Raw genomic sequence first — 21,464 nt, 5'->3', positions numbered from 1 at the left:
TTTTACTTTGTACTTTGAAGTATATCCTTGATACTTGCCTGCACCAATACAGTGACCAGTACAATTCAGCCAGCAGTCTGTACTTCTGGTTCATCATATTACTGAGTATAATTGACATCTGCAAAGTAGGTGCTACCTGCCTGGAGATCTGAGAACTACACATCCCATCCATCTCAGTTTTACTACTGAACAAATTCAACCTTGAACCTAGTCAGAGTAAAGTGTCTCGATCTGAAATTATGCTCCCTCTTCTTGAGCACGTCCTTCATTAGCTGAAATTACACTTTCCTTGACAGCGACATTGCAATGACACCAGGAAATGATCATTAAGAGACTTTAATTGTATCATAAGAATTGAAATAATGTAATGCATCATGAATTCCTAGCCTTTTTGTGGCAAATAACCATTCTGTAATTGTTGAAGCCTTGTTATGGTCTCTTTTTAATCTCTTTTCTGTTGATCAGTCATATCTTCTATGAGGATTGCAATAAATAGGGAACATGGGATTGCATCTTAAGCTGCACAAGTACTGACTGTTTGCACAGCCCACTGTATTCTCAGCAAACTGCACCTGCACTCTGCTTCTTTCTGGCTCCCAGCCTTTGGGTCAACTCCAGAAACAATCATGATCTCATTCTTCCACATCAATGTTAACACACAGCTTTTATTTTTTTTTGTATTGGAAGCAAATTTCTAGTACAAAAACACTAATATTTACTAAACATTAGTGGGCATGTGCAAAATTAAAATTTAGAAGAAATAATGGAAAGTTTTTTTTTATCTCCAGTGAGCTGAGTTAAAAGAGGCACCAGTTACATTATTTAAGCCTGATGTGATGGTTTGGATGGTGGGGTGGCGATATGTCTCTACCAAAGGAGGTGTAAGGTGCTCCTTCTCTCCACTAGCCTGCAAGTCCCCCTTGGGCAAGGTGTAGCACCTGCTTAGCTCCATCGATCAGGGTGACATGCAGCCATGGGAGCAGGTGGTGGATGGTCGTATGAGCAGTTGATGCATATCACAAGTACTCCTTCTGCGACCACTGACACCAGGCTGACAATCTCTGAAGAGTATTGATAATGGCTTATAAAGGCTCTGCCCAGAAGGAGGCAATGACAAACCACTTCTGCAGAAAAATTTGCCATAGACAATCATGGTCATGGAAAAACCATGGTCACCCATGTCATATGACACAGCGCATAACGAATGAATGTAATAGGATATATAGAATGAGCAAAAATAGAAAATCATAAACACATCTGTAGATGCTGGAAGATCTGAGCAGGTCAGGCAGCTCCACAAAGAGGAATTAATATTCAGCATCTCAGGTCAAGGTGCTTTATCAGGACTGGAAAGGAAAGGGGAAGAAGCCAGAATAGGTAGGTGGGGCGAGGGGGTAAGGAGTACAGGCTGGCAGGGGAGAGGTGATAAGTTCCCAGGAAGGACATGCTGCTGTGATAGCTGCGAGAAAAACAATTAGTGTGTTAGGCTGTATCCTTGAAAGGAGAAACATTCAATGCTTTGGATCTGTGACCATTGGTCAGAACTGGTGTGGGAGTCATGACAAAGCAAGGGCTAAGATAATGTGCAGGCAAGGATAATTTACAGAGAGTGAGAGGGCAATGCGGGCAAGAGAGTACTTTTAAGATCATAGCTTCATTTTGCACAGCATGGGACCAGCCATTTGGCATACAGTACCAAGACAGCATTAGGATGCAGACAAAGGATTCTAGGGTGAGACTTATTATTGGTCAGCTACTTTACTAACTCTGAAGTATTATTCGCCTGTAGCACATAGATTCTATTGGCTGTCAATACCTCTATTCTCGTAGTGTGATTGGTGATTGATGATGCAAATAAGGAATTTGAACATCCACAAGGTTACCAATTGGTCAATTTTTGTATAAAAATGCCATTCCTTCATTCAAACTTTAAAATAGTTTGATGATAAGGGGTTGGGCTGTCTTCTTGTGCACAGGTAAATAGAATATGATTGGGGAATCTGTCCAATAAATCAGCGAAGACACTGGGAAAGAGAGAGATGCAGATGCTCTTTCCAGTGATGCAATCTGTCTAGGTGAGTCTTACTGCATTTTCTATTTCTGTTTCAAATTTCCAGCATCAGCAGTTTGATTTTTGGATTTTAATATGTAAAACAAACACATATTCTTGGGAGCATAGGAGGTGCAGTGATGTGAGTGATGTGAGAATTCAGTAAAAGGTGACGCAGAGAAACAGCTAGTAGATCTGTGCCGTGGTGCCCTAGTGATCTAAGTTCAATCCCAACCACCAGTGTTATTGGTGTGGGGTGGATACATTCTCCCTGGGACTGCGTGGGGTTCCTCCATGTACTCCTGTTTACCCACATGCCAAAGGTGTGTTGGTCAGTCGGACAATTGGCCCCTTGTGTGTAGGTTAGCGTAATGGATTGGTAGTGTGTGGGATGGGAATTTGGGAAGTATAAAAATGGGACGTGGAAAAAGATGATAATGGGCAGCACAGATTTGATGGGCCGAATATCCTGATGCTGTACCACTTCACTCAACTATATCTTTCTAGATTTGCAAATTTATACTTACATACATTTATGGTTCTATTTTTGTTTTTTTTTAATTTACTTTTTAGCTGGTTTGGCACAACTTTGTGGGCCAAAGAGCCTGCTCCTGTGCTATGCTGTTTTATGTTCTATACCACAAGCCAAGGTACCTGTCTAGGTTGATCTCATTTGCATTTGTCCCATATACCTCCAAGATTTACTTATCCACGCACTCAACCAAATGATTTTTAAATGTCATAATTGTACCTGCCTCACCCACTTCCTCTGGCAGCTTGTTCTATGTTCCTGCCATTCTCTGTCTGAAAAACTTACCCCTCCAATGCCCATTAAAACTTTCCCGTCTTGCGTTAAACCTATGCCGTCCAGTTTAAGAATTCTAAGTGACCCAAGACGCATCACTTTGCATTTGTTGAGTTAAATTCCTTCTGCCATTCCACTGTCCACCTTCCTAGTTGACCTATATCTTACAGGAGCCTTAGACGTTATTCTTTGCCATCCATTATGCCATTAATTTTGGTAATCTGAAAGCTGGCTAATAATCTATCTGCGTTCTAATCCAAGTTATTAATAGAACAGTGAACCCAGCACTGAATCTTACAGCACACCATTAGTCACAGGCCTCCAATTCTAAAAACAACCCTCCACTAATACCCTTTGCTTCCTACCACCAAGCCAATTTTGTATCCTGTTAGCTCACTCACCCATGTCTTCTAATCTTCAGACCAATCTACTGTGCCAGAACTTGCTGAGGGATTTGCAGAAGTCTATGTAAACAATCCCCACAACATTGCCCTCATCAATCCTCTTGGATACCTCTTCAAGAGACCTGATTTCCCACATGTAAAGCCACGATGACTTTTCCTAAACTGGTCTTTGCATTTCCAAATGCAAATAAGTTCTATCTCTCAAAATTCCTTCCAAAAGCTTTATGACCTTTGGGAATGCACAGTACTGTGCAAAAGTCTTAGGCACCTTAGCTGCACATATGTGCCTCAGATTTATACATAGTACTGCAGCAATTTTATGTATTGCACTGTATGGCTGTCACAAAAAAAATAAAACAAATTTCACGACATGTGTGAGTGATGATAATCCTGATTCTGATATGAGACTCTATTGTGGACTAAGAGTGGGAGGGAGAGGGGAATCATGGTTGGGAAAAGGAGAAGAGAGAGGGGTAGGAAGCACCAGAGAGATATTCTGTAGTGATAAATAAATAAACCAATTGTTGCCTGGTGTCTCAGGGCTGGGTGTTTCTGCATCCATACCAAATTCCACCCCTGGCACACCTTCTCTTCCACCTGTCACACATCCCTCCAACCTAACCATTCCCAACATCCTTTGCTCCTACCAGATTTACTCGCTGTCCGCTCCATGTTGACAAATACAGTACAGTGCAAATGTCTTAGGCATCTCAGCTATATAAATGTATCTAAGACTTTTGCACAGTACTGTATTTGTCAACATGGTGCGGAGAGTGAGCGTGTATTTGAAAAACAAAGAGAAAATCTGTAGATGCTGGAAATCCAAGCAACACACACACAAAAGTCCAGTCGCCATTTCAGGCTGAGACCCTTCATCAGGCCGGGAGAAAAAAGATGAAATATCAGAATAAGACTCATTTTTTTTTCCTCCAGTCCTGATGAAGGTCGACTGTACTCTTCTCCATAGATGCTGCCAGGCCTACTGAGTTCCTCCAGTATTTTGTGTGTGGAGCTTTTGTGCTTGTCAAGGTACTTGTAAGATGAGCAAGGAATTTTTCTTTCACCCTAAAAAGAACATGTCAGAAGTTCCAATAATACTTTCTATAAACTGTAATTGATTTAAATTATTCACAAACTTCACACCTTCAAATCTGAGATTACTATTAACTCGCTGATAAAACTTTGCCTGTCAGTGATACGGGTGTGGGCTGGGTCTGAGCATATTCCAGAATTTCTGAGTATTTGGTGCCTTCACGAGTTGCCCACCAATTCAGGGGACCTCCCATCAATCAGGCTGATCTTCCCTGACATTTGAAAAAAACAAATAGACAACGTCATTACTTTTTCATCTGAAACTTTGTCGATCACTTCCTTTGAATAAACTGTGATGGTCTCCCTCCTATAAATTATGAAAGTTTTGTTTCCTTTAGAATCAGAGATATATGTCAAAAGGACATTAAAGATTCTCATTGGAGAGGCAAGGGATTATTTAATTCATTCACAAGATATGGATGTTGTGAGCAAGACCTGAATTTATTACAAATTCCTACATGTCCCTGAAAAGAGAGGTTTGATGGGGCAAGGGCCAGCTACATATATAGCAAAGGGTCTAGGTGATGTAGGCCAGACACAGTAAATAAGGCTGATTACATTATCTAAAGGATGTTACCATAATTCAGTCATTCCATCATTGATGTTATTGAGATACAGCATTTTTAATTTCAGATTAATTTATTTAAGTAACCCAGTAGTCATGGTCTCTCCATCACTAGTTCAAACCTCTGGAAACTAGGTCAGAAACGTGACTACTGAAGAGATAGGGGCTGACAGCTGATAGCAAAGGATTGTGATTAGACAAACAAAAGAAAGACATCAAAGAGGTAGAAGATCAATATCAGGGATGCAGAAAGCTTCTGTTGGAGAGATAGCACATACCACATTCAATCCACATCCTGAGTTTTGCACACTTCAACATCAATCCCAGAATGGACCTGAAGCAAAGCGGTCATCACTAGTTGTTGAGAAATATGCAATAATAGCTATAGTCCTAATTAAGCCCATAGACCGTGATCCAGTTGAACTCTGTTTAGACTGGCAGTAAGTTCCTGATGCCTCAGTATTGGGTTGCATTCAGTGTGCACAAAGTAGATGAGGGGTTCCCGAACTCTCTTATGCCATGGACCAATGCCATTCAGCAAGGGGTCCGTGCCCAGGTTGGCAATCCCTGAGATAGAGGCAATAATTATGAATAAATTCAGACTCCATAGTGGTCTGAATTTCAATGATGCCGAAGAATGTCTCTACTCTTAGTCTAGACCTGCCCGAAAGTGCAAAGGCCCACAGTGTTCAAAGGAATAGCTTGTGCAAGTGAGCATAACCTGTGATGTTATGGGACATTATGGCCGGCTGGTGGTGTCGTGCCATCTGCACAGGACTTCAAGGTGAATGATGCCGGGTTTGCACCTGGCTGGCTCCTTGCATGTTTTTCATCTGTGCTGGGTTGAACATCGAGCTAGCAACTCGGCCTCATTAATAACAGACAAAGTGGTAATGCAATGGCGAGGGTGCCACCCGAGGCACCACAAGGCGCTGAGAGGAACAACAAATATAGAAACATAGAAAATAGGTGCAGGAGTAGGCCATTCGGCCCTTCGAGCCTGCACCGCCATTTATTATGATCATGGCTGATCATCCAACTCAGAACCCCGCCCCAGCCTTCCCTCCATACCCCCTGATCCCCGTAGCCACAAGGGCCATATCTAACTCCCTCTTAAATATAGCCAATGAACTGGCCTCAACTGTTTCCTGTGACAGAGAATTCCACAGATTCACCACTCTCTGTGTGAAGAAGTTTTTCCTAATCTCGGTCCTAAAAGGCTTCCCCTTTATCCTCCAACTGTGGCCCCTCGTTCTGGACTTCCCCAACATCAGGAACAATCTTCCTGCATCTAGCCTGTCCAATCCCTTTAGGATTTTATACGTTTCAATCAGATCCCCCCTCAATCTTCTAAATTCCAACGAGTACTAGCCCAGTTCATCCAGTCTTTCTTCATATGAAAGTCCTGCCATCCCAGGAATCAATCTGGTGAACCTTCTTTGTACTCCCTCTATGGCAAGAATGTCTTTCCTCAGATTAGGGGACCAAAACTCCACACAATACTCCAGGTGTGGTCTCACCAAGGCCTTGTACAACTGCAGTAGTACCTCCCTGCTCCTGTACTCGAATCCTCTCGCTATAAATGCCAGCATACCATTCGCCTTTTTCACCGCCTGCTGTACCTGCATGCCCACTTTCAATGACTGGTGTATAATGACACCCAGGTCTCGTTGCACCTCCCCTTTTCCTAATCGGCCACCATTCAGATAATAACCTGTTTTCCTATTTTTGCCACCAAAGTGGATAACTTCACATTTATCCACATTAAATTGCATCTGCCACTCACCCAATCTATCCAAGTCACCCTGCATCCTCTTAGCATCCTCCTCACAGCTAACACTGTCACCCAGCTTCGTGTCATCCGCAAACTTGGAGATGCTGCATTTAACTCCCTCATCCAAGTCATTAATATATATTGTAAACAACTGGGGTCCCAGCACTGAGCCTTGCGGTACCCCACTAGTCACCGCCTGCCAATCTGAAAAGGTCCCGTTTATTCCCACTCTTTGCTTCCTGTCTGCTAACCAATTCTCCACCCACACCAATACCTTACCCCCAATACCGTGTGCTTTAAGTTTGCACACTAATCTCCTGTGTGGGACCTTGTCAAAAGCCTTCTGAAAATCCAAATATACCACATCCACGTGTTCTCCCCTATCCACTCTACTAGTTACATCCTCAAAAAATTCTATGAGATTCGTCAGACATTATTTTCCTTTCACAAATCCATGCTGACTTTGTCCGATCATTTCACCGCTTTCCAAATGTGCTGTTATCACATCCTTGATAACTGACTCCAGCAGTTTCCCCACCACCGACGTTAGGCTAACCGGTCTATAATTCTCCGGTTTCTCTCTCCCTCCTTTTTTAAAAAGTGGAGTTACATTAGCCACCCTCCAATCCTCAGGAACTAGTCCAGAATCTAAAGAGTTTTGAAAAATTATCACTAATGCATCCACTATTTCTTGGGCTACTTCCTTAAGCACTCTAGGATGCAGACCATCTGGCCCTGGGGATTTATCTGCCTTCAATCCCTTCAATTTACCTAACACCACTTCCCTACTAACATGTATTTCGCTCAGTTCCTCCATCTCACTGGACCCTCTGTCCCCTACTATTTCTGGAAGATTATTTATGTCCTCCTTAGTGAAGACAGAACCAAAGTAATTATTCAATTGGTCTGCCATGTCCTTGCTCCCCATAATCAATTCACCTGTTTCTGTCTGCAGGGGACCTACATTTGTCTTTACCAGTCTTTTCCTTTTTACATATCTATAAAAGCTTTTACAGTCCGTTTTTATGTTCCCTGCCAATTTTCTCTCATAATCTTTTTTCCCCTTCCTAATTAAGCCCTTTGTCCTCCTCTGCTGAACTCTGAATTTCTCCCAGTCCTCAGGTGAGCCACTTTCTCTGGCTAATTTGTATGCTTCTTCTTTGGAATTGATACTATCCCTAATTTCTCTTTTCAGCCACGGGTGCACTACCTTCCTTGATTTATTCTTTTGCCAAACTGGGATGAACAATTGTTGTAGTTCATCCATGCAACCTTTAAATGCTTGCCATTGCATATCCACCGTCAATCCTTTAAGTGTCATTTGCCAGTCTATCTTAGCTAATTCACGTCTCATACCTTCAAAGTTACCCCTCTTTAAGTTCAGAACCTTTGTTTCTGAATTAACTATGTCATTCTCCATCTTAATGAAGAATTCCACCATATTATGGTCACTCTTACCCAAGGGGCCTCTCACGACAAGATTGCTAATTAACCCTTCCTCATTGCTCAAAACCCAGTCCAGAATAACCTGCTCTCTAGTTGGTTCCTCGACATGTTGGTTCAAAAAACCATCCCGCATACATTCCAAGAAATCCTCTTCCTCAGCACCTTTACCAATTTGGTTCACCCAATCTACATGTAGATTGAAGTCACCCATTATAACTGCTGTTCCTTTATTGCACACATTTCTAATTTCCTGTTTAATACCGTCTCCGACCTCACTACCTCACTACTACTGTTAGGTGGCCTGTACACAACTCCCACCAGCGTCTTCTGCCCCTTAGCGTTACGCAGCTCTACCCATATCGATTCCACATCTTCCCGGCTTATGTCCTTCCTTTCTATTGCGTTAATCTCTTCTTTAACCAGCAACGCCACCCCACCTCCCCTTCCTTCATGTCTATCCCTCCTGAATATTGAATATCCCTGAACGTTGAGCTCCCATCCGTGGTCACCCTGGAGCCATGTCTCTGTGATCCCAACTATATCATAATCATTAATAACAATCTGCACTTTCAATTCATCCACCTTATTACGAATGCTCCTTGCATTGACACACAAAGCCTTCAGGCGCTCTTTTACAACTCTCTTAGCCCTTATACAATTATGCTGAAAAGTGGCCCTTTTTAATGCTTGCCCTGGATTTGTCGGCCTGCCACTTTTACTTTTCTCCTTAGTACTTTTTGCTTCTACCCTCACTTTACACCCCTCTGTCTCTCTGCACTGGTTCCCATCCCCCTGTAGTGAACTAACCTCCTCACGCCTAGCCTCTTTAATTTGATTCCCACCCCCCATAATCAGCAACCTCTGCCTATTGGATCATTCAATAGGCCAGTCATACAATTCCGAAGAACAGTTCCACAGTTCCAATCTGAGTGCAATTATGTCTGAGTGCACCAATCTTACGATGGGCTTGGTAGAGATGAGTGTAGGTCCCTGGTTGGGTACTGTCAGGAGAATTGAGTGTTTCAAAGTGAATAAACCTCATATTTATCAATATTAAAATCCATCTGCCAAGCTTGCCTAGTTGGTTCATTTATTTGCAATTTTGCAATTAGATAAATGTGCTTAATATGATTTCCATGAATGCTATTAATCTCCATGAGATTATTTATCTGGCCAGATGGGGTAGCATCAACAACAAATTATATAATATTTCAAGTTTTCTCCTCATAATATCTGAGCACCAGGAACAGCAGTGACCTGGAACGAACCGCTTCAGAACTGTGTTAGTCAGAACTTTTCTTAATTATTATCAACTTCCGTTTCCTATTCCCAGATCAGTTTTCAGCTCAGTTAACTAATTCGCCAATATTTCCATGAACTTTGATTAGTGTTAAAAGCCTCGCGTGTGGAACTTAATTAAATTGATATTGAAAATCCAATTAAATTATAGCCACTAGATATCCCCGCTCCATTAATCCAGTTAACTCTTCCACAGTCTTTTTACTGGAGAGTCCAGATTGAGCATTTTGCACTCCCAAGCCATGCTAAGTTCATCAATACATTTCTCCTCCAAATGTTGGCACAATTGGCCTATTCCCTCCACTGTGCTATTACTATTCCAAAACACAGTGTCCTCCTAATTTTCAATCAACTTCTAACCCATAGCCTGGTTTTGCCCTGAATTCCCTGAGTACTCTTTTGTATATCATCCACATGCAGCTTTAACAAATGCCTTTTAGTTATCTAACTCCACCAACAGAAGCATGGACCAAAACTCACTGTGATGTTACTTCTAAGAGATGGATCAGACAGGATCATTCCCAGTTCATGGAGTACATTCTGTCTGAGTAATCTCTATCCGTTGTGTTACTGTTTTAAGCAAGCAGCTTGGAAGTCAATTGGCATTTTGGCCTTTATTGTGAGTGAATGATACAAGAAAGTATTTACATAGACAATTATACAATTATATAATGAAATAATTACACAATTATAATATTGTCTATGTACACTTAGTGGCCACTCTATTAAGTACACCTTGTCATTAAAGCAAATATGTAACCAGCCAATCACCTGACAGCAACTCAATGCATAAAAACATGCAGACATGATCAAGAGGTTCTGTTATTGTTCCGACTAAATATCAGAGTAGGGGTGGAATGTGATCTAAAGTGATTTTGACCGTGGAATGATTGTTGGTGCCAGACGGGATGGTTTGAGTATCCTAGAAACTGCTGACTTTCTGGGATTTTCACTCACAGCAGTTTTCCAGAGTTTACAGAGAATGGTGCGAAAACAAAAAAAAAAAAATCCAGTGAGTGGCAGTTCTGTGGATGAAAATGCCTTGTTAGTGAGAGAGATTGGAAGAAAATGGCCAGACTGGTTCAAGCTGACAGAAAGGTGACAGTAACTCAGATAACCACACATTACACCATTGGTTTACATAAAAACATCTCTGAATGCACATGTTGAATCTTGAAGTGGATGGGCTACAGCAGCAGAAGAACATGGACATAAACTCGGTGACCACTTCCTTAGGTATAGGGGGTTCCTACTAAAGTGATCAGTGGGTCTATATAACAGTTATTTGTTTGTACATTGAGTTTTATAGGATTGATTTTGTATTTATATTCATTGTGTGTTTTTCTTTCTGTTTTCTTATTGTGTTCCTTATCCTTATTGTGGTTACTTAAGGCTGTCATAGCCAGGGAAGGTAGTGGCGAAGAAGCATCCACTACTTATTCAATGTTTCCAATGGCATGAATTTCAAATAGCCTCTGACAAATCCAAGGGGAAGGTACTAGTTCAACTAAGTATTTCCAGAAATGAGTATTACAAATCCAAAGAAGTAATAGTCGTGTTGCCTAAAAATGAAAACCTTAACTTGAAACTGGGTGGCCTCCTGAACCATTTAAGGGGGGCATGTATAGCAATTTAGAATCAGACACACTGATGAACCTGGAGACAAAAGTAGGCCAGAACTTCCATCTTTGTACTGCCTCTGCAGAGTATTAGTGAACCAGAGGGATTTTTATAACAATCTGGTCATTTCATGATCACATTGACAAACGCCAGCTTTATATTCCCCATTTATTTATTTACTTGAATTTAAGTTCTGAGTTCCTAAGAAGGGATTTGAACACGTGGCTCTGGACCAATAGACCATGTTTTTGCATGTTGGTTCAGTAAATTAACCACTGCTATCAGACCCTCGTGGGATCAAGCTGACAAACCAGAACCCTCGACTAAGAATCAGGAGGCATAAGTTTTAATTATTTATTGGCTTGTCTGTTGAAGAAATGCAAAGAAACTAGATAAAAATATGGAATATATAAAAAAAACTAAATAATACTGAGCATATTGAACTGCATTAAAACTCATCTCGTTCATTGATGTTCCTTAAGTTAAGGAGGTCCCAAATTCTATAAATTCTGCGGTTCTGATCACTTACCTACAGGAAAGATATCAATAAATTGGAAAGCATTCGGAAAAACATTACAAGGATGTTGCTGGGACTTGAGGACCTCATTTATAGGGCAAGGTCGAGGAGTGCATGAGAACAAGGGAAGATATTATAGAGATATATTAAATTAAAAGGGGCATAAATAGGGAGAATGCAGCATTTTTCCTTATCAGGATGGTGAGACTAGAACTAGAGTCTCATAGGTTTAGGGCGAAAGGTGAAGTATTTAAGGGGAATCTGATTGGGGAAGTTCTTCATTCAGAAGATGGTGAGATTTGAACAAGATGCTAGTGGAAATGGTAGATGGGGGCTCATTTGTAACATTTAAGAGAGGGTTGGATAGGTACATGGATGAAAGAGGTATGGAGGGTTAGGATCTGGGTGCAGATAGTGAATATATCCAGTTATGGGAAAAGCCCTCCCCATCACTGAGCACATCCACATGGAGAGCTGTCGCAGGAAAGCAGTATCCATCATTAAGACCCCCCACCACCCACGCCATACTGTCTTCTCACCGCTTCCATCAGGAAGATGGTACAGGAACCTCAGGACCCACATTATCAGGCTGAAGAACAGTTACTACCCATAACTGTCGGGCTCTTGAACCAGAGGGGATAACATCACTCAACTTCAATCGCCCCATCACTGAACTGGACTCACTTTCAAGGACTTTTCATTTCTTGATATTTATTGCTTAATTATTTATTATTATAATTTATTATTATTTCTTTAATTTTTCTTTTGTATTTGATAGTTTGTTGACTTTTGTTTATCTACTCTTTTTGGTGTGGTATTTCTTCGATCCTGTTTTGTTTCTTGGATTTACTAAGTATGCCCTCAAGAAAACAAATCTCAGGGTTGTATATGGTGACATATATGCACTTTAATGATAAATTTACCTTGAACTTTGAGGTAGTTGGGACTAGGAAGACCAGGCTGGCACTGACAGGATGATTCAAATGGCCTGTTTCTGTGTTGTAGTGCTCTAGTACTCTATAAGTTTATTGAATTTCTGCATCCAGTGGTAAATGTGGCTAAAGACTCTTTTGTCTATGCTCTGAGGTGTCCCAGTAACCCACTCAGTTACAAAGGCAAGTAGCATAGGCCAACTCACAAGCCCTGAGTTTCGTCTCCAGCCCACAGCATCAATGGAAGAGCAGTGAGCAGACAAGGAAGAGAAGAAAAGAAAAATGAAATGAAAGAAGAAATCTCCAATAAGCAAAGCGGCTGCTGTCAACTCAAAGGTGAGCAGCAATTGTCCCGTTCAGTCATGCCAGTTATTCATTGAGTGATGATGAAGCCAAACAATCGAACAAGTAATGGAATCATTTCATTCAGTTAACTGCTTTTCACGCTCCATACAAGCCTCCTGCTATTCCCATTCATTTATCACTTATTCCAATTTCAATCTCCCCATTGAGAGCCTCGTAACAAATGCAAGTTCTGACTATGTGTCAAACCTCTTTTCCAAGCTGTGAGACTTCTGAATACCCTGCATATTACTGGGTGCTCATCCAGTAAACATTATTTATGATGCCAGAGGCATTATACCGTTGTATACTTAACTATATGTCATATATGGACTTTATATCAACTTGTTCATCTGCAGAACTTTTTAAATTATCTGTTAATATTATTTTGTTAATATTACTTCATGTGATGTATGTACTGTGCACCTTGGTCCAGAGGGACTTTGTTTCATTTAGCTGTATACATGTGTATGGTTGAATGACAATAGATTTGAACTTGAAACCATTTTGAATAGGGTTGCTGGGCTTGGAGAGAATGCGCCTGGTGGGGAAGTAAATGTGCAGGTCCTTAAATTTTGGAGGGTTATCTTTGCACATCCTGAACGTCTTCTGGTGATTGTGAGCATACAAGTCTGCGATCTCACCAGATTACTGCGGAGTGTCATGCTCCGCTTATCCCTGGAAACGTGTGTCTGGAGACCCCACCGGACCGTCAAGTGTCAACATTTCATGCAAGGAATGTTTGGCCAGCTGCTGTGGGTCTCCTCTATTAATACTAACCATTACGATATGAATGGCCCTTGTTGTCTTGAACCTCCTGCAATTATTGCACTGAAGTATCAACAAAACCTATAATTATTGAAAAGGAATTATTCAACATGCTTGTTACTTAAACCTTTCTATTGGATTATTATTGAGGCTTTGCAAAGGAAACTATTCCAATCAATGAAAATAAAGCCTATAATAGTTAATAATATTCCATATCCATTTACAACATCAAATTAAAAGCCTGTTATTTATTTTGGAATATTTTCAGCTTTATCTTAATTAATCATCAGGAAGGATACCAAAAGTCCCTGGCTCATATGGAAACTCTCAGCAAGAAGGACTGTTTCCATTAGAAACAAGGCCTGAGAAATGCAAAGTACAAATGGTGCACTGTTGGAACTGTGTTCAGCGGTCAAATTAACATGTACACTTGCTCATTAATGCAAATATATAAACAGCCAATCGTGTGGCAGCAACTCAATACATAAAAACATGCAGACATGGTCAAGCGGTTCAGTTGTTGTTGAGACCAAACATCAGAAGGAGGGAGAAATGTGATCTTAGTGACTTTGACTACAGAAAGACTGTTGATGCCAGATGAGGTGGATTGAGTATCTCAGAAATTTCTGATCTCCTGGGATTTTCACACCCAAAAGTTTACAGGGAATGGTGCAAAAAACAAAAAAAAATCCAGTGAGCGGTAGTTCTGTGTGTGAAAACACCTTGATAATGAGAGAGGTCAGAGGAGAATGGCTGGAAAGTTCAAGTTAACAGGAAGGCGTCAGTAACCCAAGTAACCATGTATTACATCAGTAGTGTGCAGATGAGCATCATCTCTGAATGCACAATACGTTGAACATTGAAGTGGATGGGATGCAACAGAAAAGATCACAAAAGTGCATTTAGTGGCGATGTTATTAAGTACAGGAGGTACCTAATAAATTGGCCACTGAGTTTAAATCACAGCAACTCAAAGATGTTGCAGTGAGATCTATGGCATGCTGCTATAAAATGGAAAATGATATTAAACAAAAGATGATGCAGAATCCTCCTGGAACACATCCTTGTTGAACAGATGTCAGTGCCGAGACATTTTTGTCGTTGCTGTCAGACTTCATCAAACCCACAGTAAAAGGATAATAAGTGTTGGGAAAAATGCAATCGATATTTATGCTAGGCTGCACCACAAACAAATTTAACATTTAATGCAAGCCAAAATTAAATTACCTGGCTCTGCTGCTTTACATTAAACATACAATATTTTATTTTTTTCCCTCATTTTTAAAGCAATTTCTGCAGTTGTTTACATTGGATGCCGAAAATCAATTCTGTGAGCTACTTGAATTGTGCTAGTGATTTAATCATTGGTGCAGTGTAAGAGGAATATTAATTCTCTCTTTCGCACTGAAAAGCATTGGAATGGGAGTTAAAATGAAAGCACTATACTTATAACTCATTTTCCAATCCCACAGATATTTTAATATCTTCAGCTGGGTGACTTATCCACTTGACTCGTTTGTGGGTCATGTGTAAACCTAGAGACCGTTCACATGGGTAGGCTAGCAACGCAATTTTAGTGCTTCACTAAGCAGTCAGGCAACTGACACAGTCCGCCCAGTAGGCACAAAGCTGTCAACCTGTCAGGTAAAGGCTATCATTGTGAGTTCATAGTATGATCTCTTAAAGAAGGTATAAACATTGTCCAAAGCTACTTTTGATATATTGCCATCAATTGTAATCTGTAGCTAAACCGTGACTTGAACCACAAACACAAAAGACTCCCAGATGCTGGAATTACAACAGAGCAACACACATAAAACGCTGGAGGAGTTCATAAGGTTAGGCAGCATCAATGCAAATGGATAAGAGCCAATGTTTTTGGCTGAGACTATTCATCAGGGCTGAAAATGAAGGAGGAAAATGCCAGAAGGATGGGGAGGGGAAGAAGGACAATCCAGAAAGTGGGTGGAGGGACGATGAAGTAAGAAGCTGGGAGATGATAGGAAGAAAAGGCAAAGGGCTGAAGAAGGAGGAATATGATAGGAGAGGAGAGGGAAAGAGGAAGGGCCCCAGATGGAGGTGATAGGCAGGTGAGGAGAAGAGGTAAGAGGCCGGAGTGGGGAATTGAAGAAGAGGGAATGGTGGAAGGGAAAAAACATCACCAGATGTTGGAGAAATTGATGTCCATGCCATCAGGATGGAGGCTACCTAGATGGAATATGATGTGTTGCTCCTCCAACCAAAGAGTGGCCTCATCGTGACAGAAGGGGAGGCCATGGGCCGACATGTGGGAATGGGAATGGGGATAGGAGCAACACACACAAGTTCCTTTGGAAGTACAGCATGGGAACTGGCCTTTCCGACCCAACGTGCCCACACCACTGAATGAAACCAATGTGACCAATTCCCGGACTAGCCCATGTACCCTTGGAATGTGGAAGGAAACCCATATAATCATAAAGGCGATGCTCGAGATATTCTCAGCCGCAATGTCAACTGCTTATTCCCCTCCACAGATGCTGGCTGGCCTGCTGAGTTCCTCCAGCATTTTGTTTGTGTTACTCCTTTAATGACCATGTTGTCTGAACAGTGAATGGAAACTGACCACAAAACTAACAAGCCAGTGACTGGAAACCAACAATATTATAAACTGAGGGCAAACTGACTATAACCTATTGGGCAGTGACTTAAATAGTGGCACAGACTTCCTAGATCCTTGATCGTGGCTGCACATTGTCCAGAAAATGATTTCACCTACGAGTACGGCATCTGACGTAAGAGTAGTACGGTGGGTGCACATTAATTCATTTCTTTAACTTGCATCCATTTAGAACAGGGGTGGGGAGGAATTTCTTTAGCTAGAGAGTGGCGAGCCTGTGGAATTCATTGCCACATACGGCTGTGGAGGCCAAGTCATGGAGTATTTAAAGTGGAGGCTGATCGGCACTCGATTAGTAAGGGCATCAAAGGTTGCAAGGAGGAGACGGGAGAATGGGGTTGAGGGGGATAGTAAATCAGTCATGATGCAATGCTGGAGCAGACTCGATGGCTGAATGGCCTAATTCTGCTCTTGAGTCTCATGCTTGAGTCTCTTTCCACATTATTGAACCCCCCCACCCCCGTCAACCCCTTGAACAGTTTGTTTCTTCTACTCGATATGAGGAGACTTACAGACTCAGATTGACAACACTTATTAAGATGAATCATGGATAAACATCAAACCATCATGCAGAGATGCTGAAATTCATTCATTTCAACACAATTATTCTGAAACCAGCATCTGCTGTACATTCTGCAATTAAATTAAAACCTATTATCTAATCTCGAATGTTCACAATTAAAAACTTCAGAATGTAAGGCATTAAATAAATTAAATTAGCAGCTCTGAAAAAAATGCCTCTGGATATCTTCTGTTATCTGTTGTTTGAAATGCACCATTGCTGTTGCTATGACTTGTGGATAGTGAACTTACCTGAGGAACTTGTTCAAGTCTCCATTCTTCATGTATTCGAAGACCATGATGAGGGGATCTCCGTCCACACAGACCCCAAAGAACTTCACAATGTGCTCATGACGGAGATTGGTGAGGAGCTCCGCTTCTCTCTGGAAATCTTTCCTCGCAGAGACGGTGGCATCTTTCAAAGTCTGGAAGGGATGGAGAGAGTATGAGATGGTAGGATTGCTTCAATCATCGTTTGTGAAAGTAAGCCAGTTTAAGTCTCTGTCGTTCACTAGCTGGACCTGAACCTGAATTATTGCATTCAATGCTGTGAAGGATTTAAAGGCTAGAGAAGGTGCAGAGGAAATTCACTGGGGTAGCGTTGAGTACAAGCAAGTTCAGTCGCATGGTAGAAGGAAGAACATGGTTCAGTACAAAAAAAGTTTCCATCAGGGAAGAGTCTGTGTAGCATCAATGCCACGATCACCTGACTCAAATACAGTTACTTCCTCAAGCCATCAGGCTGATCAACATCTCCCACCTTTACCCAGTAACCCATCCCATCACACACCCTACCACCACTACTTTCAGAAACAGCTTATGTAGAGATACTCCTGTGCCTAGCATTACTCTATATACAGTCTATGCATATAAGCTTATCTTATATATTTGCATTTATTGTGTCATTAATACTTATTATGTTTTTATTATCCTGCATCAATTCTTGAGTACAATCATTTCATTCTCCTTTACACTTGTGTATTGAAGAATGACAATAGACAATCTTGAATCTTGAATGGAGTCCAGGCAAGTTGACATTGTTCATTTATTACATGGTTTAGGAAGAGATTTAATAGAAAACTTCAAAGTGACAGGGGTTTTGATGGAAGTGACTGAGGGACACTTCCCAGTGCAGGATGGTCAGTAACTAAAGGATATCGATTTACTGCAATGGGCAAAAAGAATTGGGACAAGTTTCAAATTATTTTTAGCTAAACAGTAGTATTTATGTTCTGGAATGCACTACCTGAAATGTCAGTGTAATTAGATATATTAATATATTTCAAAAGAGTAATGGATCCCATGTTTGAAAACAAAGTACAGTGGATTCCAGTTAATTGGGCAATCGATTAACCAGGGCAGCCCTTTATATGGGCTTAAAGAACAAAAACATATCAAGAACTCTTAAAGAACAAAACTTATCAAGTAAATTGCCGAGATTCCCTTAATTTATTTTGGGACTCTATGCCACTTTATTGGGACAGGAGGCTGTTGCTGAACAGATTCTAACTAGCATCAGTTATGCGCACTTGTGTGTCCGTAAGACACTGCACTGTGCTCAGAGCAAACAGTTTTTAAACAGTGTCACTTGTGTGTGTTTGCATTCAAAAAGCAGTGATTTTTGTCACTGATAGTAGGGAATAAATAAGCAGTAAGACAATTCAGAACTGTTTTGCTCACGGTGGTTTCAAGCATTTGGGCATGGAGATGCCAGAGACAGCCAGGAGTAAAAATGAAACTATTTCACTACTTCAACAAGTTAGAAACAGCGAGGAATTTGAAGGTATCGGCAATCATCTTGAATGTTATAAAGAAAGATTTGGAGGATGCAGTCATCAGAAGCATTGTATGAAGGCAGTCCATTATCTGCACTAGCTGTCTGTACTGATTTTGTTCATTCCTCTGTCAATAATATTAGAATCTAATACGCAGTTTTATAGTACTGTAATGATGTTGTTAGTATTCTAATTTGTTCTGTATTTTATTTAAATATATCATTTGTTACTCAGTATGTCCTTTTTTATATTTTTTAATCCATATCCATGAAACTTGAGCTAATTGGTGCAGCCACTTAATTGGGCGAAAATGTACTGGTCCCAATGCGTTCCAATTAAACAAATCCATTGTATTTGCAGTTTAATGGGAGAGAACAAGAGAATGGGAATAACTATATTTCTCTTTTAAACAGCTGGCCATGCATAATGGCTCAAATAGCCTCTTCCTGTGAGTTATGGTTCCATAAGTAGATTCCACAACATTTCCCAAAATGTGATGAGGTATTTAGCACATGACAGTACAGACACTTCACTCTATGATGTTGTGCCAAGCTTACAACCTACTGCAATATCAATCTAACCCTTCCCTCCGATGTAGCCCTCCATATTTCTTTCATCCATGTGCCTATCTATGTGTTTCTTAAATGACCCTAGTGTATTTACCTCCAGCAGTGCACTCCATGCACCCACCATTCTCTGTATATCTGTCTCTGACATCTCCCCATAATTTCCTCCAAACACCTTAAAATTATGCCATTTTATTAGCCACTGCTGCCCTAGGAAAAGTTGCTGGCTCCCCACTCCATCTATGCCTCCTATCATCTTGTATATCTCGATCAAGTTGCCTTTCATCCTCCTTTGCTTCAAAGTGAAAAGCCCTAGCTTTCTCAACCTACCTTTGTAAGACATTTTCTCTAATGGTGGCAAATCTCTTCTGCAGCCTCTCTAAAGCTTCCACATCCTTCCTATAATAAGGCAACCAGACCTGAACACAAGACTCAAGCAGCTTCAAGAAGCTTTCCCTGTCATTCTGTAACCTGCTGCAGCTGCCAATTGGTATGATCCCTCCATAACTAACGTTAAGGACTGAGAGAGAGCCCATCACAGTCCAAGCCCAATGCTGTAGGATTCAGGTGTGTCTCTCTCAAGAAATAAAATGAGGGCCAGTGTCTTGTTTGATTTCGGGACAAAGAATCAGGGAAAATATTTGATACTCAACACTTGGTTATAAATCTTAATCTGGATGAAAAGCCAGCATTAATTTCAATTTGCAACAATTAATAAAGATGAATTTTAGATAAATTGGTGAATTAGATGCTCAGCTGTGAGACACATAACACACTCACCTTAACTGCCACCAGCATCTTGTCCTTGGTTGGGCTCAGATTGTAACATTCAGCCAAGAAAACTTTCCCAAATGCTCCCTCGCCCAGCTCACGCTTCAGAACGATATCTCTCCTCTTGATATGCTGTACATCTGTGATGGCAAACAAGACAGTGACCGTCCGAGGTTGAGATTCGCATCATTGGTTAGATACCAGCACTAAATCGTGGCATATCTGAATATACCTGGTAAGAAAGTAATCATTGCAATTACGGCAACCTTAATTCAATTTGCCAGATTATCCAGCATACACACAAGGAAACATCAATGGGCAAGCACTAACATCAGGAGTGTATAGATCATTGTTCAACTACCCATTCTTTTGGAAGCATTTCCTAGCCTTGTTCAGTATACAAGGACTCCTGATTTAAGAAATGATTGCTGGTTTAGATTTTTGCCTGGGATTGTTTGGCTCAGGAAGGAACTTACCCCTTCTCATCTTCTCACTTGCCCATTACCACCCCACCTCCGCTGCGTTTAGTGTCCCTCCTCATTTCCTTTCTCCCATGACCCATTGTCCTCTCCTATCAAATTCTCAAATTTTTCAGCCCTTTAACTCTTCCAGCTATCACCTTCCAATTCCTTACTTCATCCCTCCTCACCCACCCAACCATCTTCCCCCTCACCTGGTCTTATCTATCCCCTGCCTGCTAGTACTCCTTCCCCTTCCCCACCTTCTCATTCTGGCTTCTTCCCCCTTCCTTTCCATTCCTGATGAAGAGTTTTGGCCCGAAAATTGGACTGTTTATTCCTCTCCAGAGATGCCACCTGACACTGAGTTTCCCCAGCATTTTGTGTGTGTTGCTCTGGAATGGGAAAGAATTCTTCCCTCTGTATGCACCACAGATAGGATGACCTAAGGGCAGGTCCCCTGCCTAGTGAGACTTGGAGGAGAGGTTGCACTTGCCAAACTTTAGCTATTTCTAAGGTATGTGATGATGCGAAGAGAGTGTGTGACAACTTGGTCAATGAGCAGCTGTCACCCAGGCAATAAAGTGGTGGTTGCTTACACCCATGGGTGGGGCAGTGGTCTAGCTAGTATAGCTGTTACCACACAGTTCCAGTGACCAGGGTCCTGCTGTCTGTCTGTGTACAGTTTGCATTCTTTCCCTATAAATTTGTGAGATTATTTCCATATTCCAAAGAAGTGCAAACTGGTCATTAAATTGTCCATTATAAATTGCCTACAGTCAGTAACTAAATTGTCCATTATAAATTGCCTACAGTCAGTAGCTAAATGGTGGAATCTAGCAGACTGTTGTTGTAAATAGGGAGGAAAACAATGGGATTATTTTCGGATTCGTGTCAGTAAGTGCTTGTTGTCTGGCGTGAGTTGCATGAGTCAAAGGGGCTGTTTCTGTGCAATGTGACTATTGCCTGAGTGACTGCTACTCACTGACCAAGCCACAACACGGCCTCTTCTTACCATCACATACTTTAGAATGGGCTACAGTTCGGCAAACGCAAACTC

The 21,464-nt window shown here is 41.2% G+C and overlaps 1 protein-coding gene across 1 annotated transcript in view; it reads right to left on the bottom strand.

Moving 5' to 3' along the window:
• LOC140209736 (NT-3 growth factor receptor-like) overlaps positions 1-21,464 on the bottom strand; it is a 946,852-nt gene that overhangs the window by 68,926 nt on the left and 856,462 nt on the right. Inside the window, exons 13-14 of the mRNA XM_072278139.1 lie at positions 19,956-20,086; positions 17,087-17,259 (exon numbers count right to left, since the gene is read on the bottom strand). Coding sequence (XP_072134240.1) covers positions 17,087-17,259; positions 19,956-20,086 — 304 coding nt within the window. The remainder of the gene's footprint in view (positions 1-17,086; positions 17,260-19,955; positions 20,087-21,464) is intronic.

This window comes from Mobula birostris, chromosome 14 (genome assembly GCF_030028105.1).
Source record: "Mobula birostris isolate sMobBir1 chromosome 14, sMobBir1.hap1, whole genome shotgun sequence".
NCBI classification, from domain to species: Eukaryota; Metazoa; Chordata; class Chondrichthyes; order Myliobatiformes; family Myliobatidae; genus Mobula; species Mobula birostris.
The sequence above is the reverse complement of the archived record's forward strand: the minus strand, read 5'-3'. Positions and strand labels throughout refer to the sequence as shown.